Source organism: Drosophila willistoni, unplaced genomic scaffold, assembly GCF_018902025.1.
Source record: "Drosophila willistoni isolate 14030-0811.24 unplaced genomic scaffold, UCI_dwil_1.1 Seg531, whole genome shotgun sequence".
NCBI classification, from domain to species: domain Eukaryota; kingdom Metazoa; phylum Arthropoda; class Insecta; order Diptera; family Drosophilidae; genus Drosophila; species Drosophila willistoni.
Window position 1 is genome coordinate 4,532,756 of NW_025814459.1, and position 6,000 is coordinate 4,538,755.

Sequence of the window (6,000 nt, forward strand, 5' to 3'; positions counted from 1 at the left end):
GTGCGTGTATGTACGCTAATGCATGCATTTACATTTGCCTCTCCATGCTCTTAATTTATCTAATGAGGCCAATGCCCTATTTTTGCATGCAATTATGCCCTCAAGCCCGGTTTTATTTACTCTTATACAGCCATTAATACTCATTATGTTTCCCACGCCTTGTACGAAATCGCCAGCGGCCCCTGTCCCTTGTACCTTGTTTGTTTTCTGCATGTGTTTGTTTTCTGCGTGTGTATTTTTCATTTTCGTACTTGTGCATTTTTATGTTTTGCCTTTGTAGTTTTTTTTTTTTTTTATTTTTGCATGTGTTTTGCTTGTTTTTGGGGTTTTTTTTTTTTCTTTTGGACTCAGCTCGCATCTTTTATTGGCCATTTGGCATCTTCTAATGTTGGCGATTACTGAGTATCTTTTCGTTAAATGCTGGCGGATTAGGGCATCTTTTCATTGTTGTTTTTTTTTTATTTTTGGCCCGTTCCGCATCTTTTCTTATACCTAACTTACATTTAAATATCCTACTTATTATATTCTTATTACGCCTACTTATTCTACTTATTATGTTCTCCTTTCTCTACATACTCGAACTACCCCCTGAGCTATCCTAATCCTATACCTATTTTGTCCCGCCCATACTATTCTAACTCTCCTCGGCCCTTCCTGTCGCACCATTTGGCCCACGATATCCGCCACCATCTCCGGCCAATCTCTCTCCTCCACCGCCTCATATCTCTCATGCCCGTATGGCACTGGGCATGAGTTTTGCCTGGCCAATATGGGCCGAGCACTGTCATTGTGCCCCGTGGGTGCAGACATTTGTCTACTCAATGCCGGTCTTGGCCACACCCACGGGCACTCTCGGTATTCGAGCTGCAGCTGCTGTTGCTGTTGCTGCCATTGTGGCTGCTGTTGTTGTTGCAGTTGCATTTGTTGCTGCTGTTGCTGTTGCTGTTGCTGCTATTGTTGCTGCTGTTGCTGTTGCTGTTGCATTTGTTGCTGCTGTTGCTGTTGCAGTTGCATTTGTTGCTGCTGTTGTTGTTGCAGTTGCATTTGTTGCTGCTGTTGTTGTTGCAGTTGCCTTTGTTGCTGTTGTATGTGCAACATTGCCATCGCCAGCCGTTCTCTTGCCCGTTTCAGCTGCTCCTCCTCCTGTTGGGCCCTTTCCCACCTCAGCAGCTCTCGCTCCGCCTCTTCCTGCTGCCTCATCTGCTCCGACCACCATTCCATCCACTGCTGGTTCTCCGACGTCGATCCTTCTGCCTCCCAATCCGTCCCCTCTGGCTCGAGTGGAGGTGGGCTGGCTACTCCATCAGCCGCACCTTCATCAGCCCCGGCCATCTCCGCCGTTTCGCTGGCCTCTGACATTGAGTCCACCATACGAAACGGCGTTGGTGGCCGCGCTGGCTCCCACAATCTTGCCGGAGGCTCATAGATCTCATTTTGCTCCCACGGCGCATACTCTTCTGGGCTACTCCGTCCGCTGCTCGCATCTCTCGCCTCCTCGTCGTCCATCATGCGTATCGCCTCGTCCAGCTCCCTCCATATTTCCTCATCAGCCTCCTCCTCCTGGTGGCCCTGGTTTATCGCCGACTCGGCTTCGCTCTCCTCAGATCCGTAGCCACTGTCATCTACGTTCTCATCGTTCTCCTCGTCCGATGAGGCGGCGATTGCCGGATCTATCATATCCGGCTCATCGTCGTCGGACTCCTCATCGGACCCGTGCCAGTCACCGCGTTCCATATTGGCCCGCGGTGCCGCACCTCGTCGAACTACGCCTTCATCCTGGCCAAAATTTACGTTAAACGCAATCATTCTAATTGGGTTTTTTTTTTTTTGTTGGCTTTACTCGCTGAGTGTTAAACTTTGAGTAGGATTGCTTAGGATTTCTGCATGCAGGAAACCTCGCATCTTTGATATTTGTTAAATTTTTACCGTTATTCAAAACTTTGGATTCTCTATTTTAACTATCGATGCCGAATATTTTAATGCCCCTGCAATGATCCACTAATACTAATGTATTAACGCGCGCATGTGTGTGTATGTCGCGATGCTGCACGATTACATGCTCACTCTTATGCGCATGTGTATGTGTGTTCCCCTCTCTTTCCTTTTGTTTTCTCTTTGTGCACTCATACTATTACATGTGTACTATCGTGCGCATGTGTAGGTTTTGGCTCTCTTTGATTGTGTGATCGTTTTTTTTTGTTTATCCTTGTTTTTTTTTTTTTGCTATTTCTATTTGCTCATGCATCTTTGCCTGACTGTATGTATATGATGTCCGCATATATTTATCTTGTTCCGGTATGCGGTTTGTGACTTTGCTGTTCTGCTTGTTCTTATTTACGCACTTTGTGATTCTTTTGTTTTACATTTTTTTTTTTTGTTACGTGATTTTGTACGATTTTGATGCACTTTGAGATTTTTGGCTCTGTGTCATGTTTTTGAGATTTCTGCCCAGCCGGCCGGTCTGTGCAGATTTCTCGCTGCCATGTCATCAGATTCGTCCATCCTCATTGTTCATCTATTTTATTGACATCTGTCTGTTCACTTATTTGCTCTTTCATCTGGCTGATATGTGCTTGCCTGGTTTTTCCTGTTTCTTTGTGCCGTAATTTACATATAACTGGAGACAAAAATCCTGTCACTTCATAAGTGAAATCCAAATCTTGGTGCCAATTTTGCTGCAAATTCTTCGGCCGCATTCGAAAGATGGTGTTCTTTTGCCCATACTGTGGTTCCAATTGTTGGTCTCCACTCTCTCCTCCTTAGGTTATAGTGACGTGCCTGATCCTGTGCCGCCGTCTCCAGATTACGTCTTATCAGCTCGAAAAGCTCTTGCACTTGTTTTGCCTTTGCCTCTGGTGGTACGCTTTGTTTTCCTGTGCCTGTCGTGACACTATCGTATATTGCGCCTGGCATTCTAGGTTCGCGTCCTTGTATCACATATGCTGGCGTAAATCCGGTTGACTCTGATTGACTGGTATTTACGGCCAGTGTTATTTCCGGCCAGCTCTCATCCCAATTCCGTTGATTTTCACCGGTAAACTGAGCAATCATCGTTTTCACTGTTCTGTTTGCCCTTTCTGTTGGGTTTTCTTGTGGTGTGTATGGTGCTGTAAATTGGTGTTGGCATCCCCATTCCTCTAGCATTTTCTTAAATGTTCTGCTAGTAAATTGTACCGCATTGTCAGTTACTACCACTTTAGGAACTCCAAATCTCGACAGAATTCTTTCCCTAAAGGCCTTGATTAGATTCTCCGCGGTTGCCTTTCGCATGGGTATTAGTTCTGTTCATTTTGAAAATCGGTCAATGATTACCAGTAACATTGAGTTTCCATGTTTCGACCGTGGTAGTGGTCCGACGAAATCAGCACACACAGTGGCCCATGGTTCGTCAGGTATTTGCGTCAGCATTTTCCCTGCTGCTTGCTGTTGGTTGGGTTTGTATTGCTGACACGTTGTGCATTTTCCCACGAATTTCCTGATATCTCGTTGCATTCCTGGCCAATAATATCTTGCCGCAGTTCTGGAAATCGTTCGCCTGCTTCCTGTATGCCCTGCCGTTATGGAAGTGTGGTTTTCTTCCATCACTTGGTTTCGTAGCGTCTTGGGCACATACAATTTCCATGATATTACTTCTTCTTGACCTGCTCTATGTGGAATATTCCTGTACACCTGGCTGTTTTCTACTATGTAATCTGGATATTTCTGTGGTTGTTGTTGTACTTTATTTATTACTTATTGAATCCACTCACATTCTTTGTTTGCTTGTCGTAATCGGGCGCCATTGTCTACTATTCTTTTGCACCCTTCCATCGGTTGTCTTGATAGTGCATCGGCGACAATGTTTAGTTTGCCCTTTCGATATGCTATTTCGAAATCATATTGTTGTAATTCCAGTGCCCATCGAGCTATGCGGCCCGTGGGACTCTCTATGCTATTCAACCACTTCAACGCCATGTGGTCTGTCACCACCTTAAATCGGTATCCCTCGAGATATGGTCTCAGCTTGCGTACTGCCCACACTATTGCTAGGCATTCCTTTTCTGTTGCCGAATAGTTCTTCTCTGCTTGATTTAATTCTCTTGACAGATATGAAACCACTCTTTCCCCCTCCTCGGTGTTTTGTACTAGTATGGCCCCTAATCCTGTGTTGCTTGCATCTGTCTGGAGTACGAACGTTTTTGTGAAATCTGGGCATGCAAATACTGGGTCACTCGTGAGTTTTCCTTTTACTGATTCGAATGCTGCTTGATGCTCTTCGTTCCAATGCCATTTGGTTTTTTTTCTTGAGCAGCGCGTTTAACGGATGTGTTATCATAGCAAAATTTGGTACGAATCGTCTGTACCACGAGGCCACCCCTAGATATTGCCGTAATTCTTTTGTGCACGTGGGCGGCTTCAATTGAGCTATTGCTGCCACCTTGTCTGGGTCCGTTGCAATACCGTTTTCTGTTACCAAGTGTCCTAGAACTTTAGCTCTTTTCTGAAGAATTGGCACTTTCCGGCATTTATTCTGAGGTTTGCTTCTTTCAATCTACTGAACACTTCTTGCAGGTGGATCATGTGTTCTGAGATTGTTTTGCTTCTACCACTATGTCGTCTTGATAGGCGAACGCGTTTGGTATCATTTCTGGGCCGATGACTTGGTCCAGTGCCCGTTGGAACGTTGCTGATGCAGAGTGTAAACCGAATGGCATCACTTTCCATTGGAATAAACCTTTCCCTGGGACTGTGAATGCTGTCATTGGCCTGCTGTTTTCTTCCAGTGGAATTTGCCAATAGCCGTCCTTCAGGTCTAGGCTGCTTATAAATTTCGCTTCACGTAGTTGGTTTAAGATGTAGTCGATGCGTGGCATTGGATATGCATCTTTTATAGATTTTGCGTTAATCTGTCTAAAATCTACGCATAATCTCCATTTGCCCGTCTGTTTCTTTCTCACCATCACTATTGGAGTGCTATACGGGCTTTGTGATGGTTCGATGCATCCCATTGTCAACAGTTCATCGACCTTTGTGTTGATTTCTCCCTGTATTTTTGGATTTTTCGGGTAATACCTTTGTTTTATTGGGATATCATCCTTCATTGTTATGCGATGTATCCCCACCTTTGACAGTCCCTCAACTTTCCCTAATTCCTTTAACTCCTGATTTAGGAAATTTTGTATTTCTTGTTGATCACTATTCTGAGTGACCATGATGGATATTCTTTCTACCAGCCTGCCCTGTATTCGCTTGACTGTCGGTATTAGCACTTTGTGGCCTCCACACGATATCTCTGTGTTCATAATCCGGAGGAAATTCCACCCTAGTATCAACGCATCTATTCCTTCTAGCATGACCAGGAATGGCATGTGGATTTCCTTGTCCCCAAATCTCACGTAACCTGTCCATTGTTCTTCAATGTCTCGCACCTTTCCGTCTGCCATGTATACCTGTTTGTGTGTGTTCTCCCATTTTCCCTTATTTCTCACTGTCTCCAACATCTGCTTGCTGATGAAACTACTCGTGGCTCCGGAGTCAATTGTCGCTTTCATCTGGACTCCTGCTACTTCGATGATTGCCGACAATTGATCCTCTTCCTCTATTAGTTGGCCTATTAGTGGTGAGGAGCTTGTTGGCTGGGTCCCTGCTCGCCCCTGATAGGCTGGAACCGCCTTTCGTTTCCCGAACTCCAACAACATTCTTTTGTTCTTTTCCCAATCCTTCCACATTGCCAACAGAAAATGAGTCTCTGATTGTTGCACTCCCTTGCCCAGTGTCCGGCTCCCCCGCATCTGCGGCATGCCTGGTTTGGGTTCAATACTTTTCCATCTTGGATGTTTTTATTTTCATGGCTTGGTCTTGAATTGTTCTCCATGCTGTTGTCTTGGCATCTTCGGCACTGTGTGACTGGTGGCCCGTAATTATTTTCTCCTCTGTTGCTTGATTGGTTGTTGTGTGTTCTTTGAGCATTGTTTGGGCGATGGAAATCTGATCGTTCTTGTTCAAGCATCTCTCGTTCTT

The 6,000-nt window shown here is 45.1% G+C and overlaps 1 protein-coding gene across 1 annotated transcript; it reads right to left on the reverse strand.

Moving 5' to 3' along the window:
- Positions 1-1,420: 1,420 nt before the first annotated feature.
- LOC124461536 (acidic leucine-rich nuclear phosphoprotein 32 family member B-like) lies at positions 1,421-3,782 on the reverse strand. Its single transcript, XM_047013042.1, has 3 exons — positions 3,750-3,782; positions 1,467-1,776; positions 1,421-1,428 (listed from the first exon to the last, which is right to left on the reverse strand). Exons 1-3 carry the CDS (start codon positions 3,780-3,782, stop codon positions 1,421-1,423), a joined length of 351 nt encoding a protein of 116 aa, XP_046868998.1.
- Between the last annotated feature and the right edge of the window lie 2,218 nt (positions 3,783-6,000).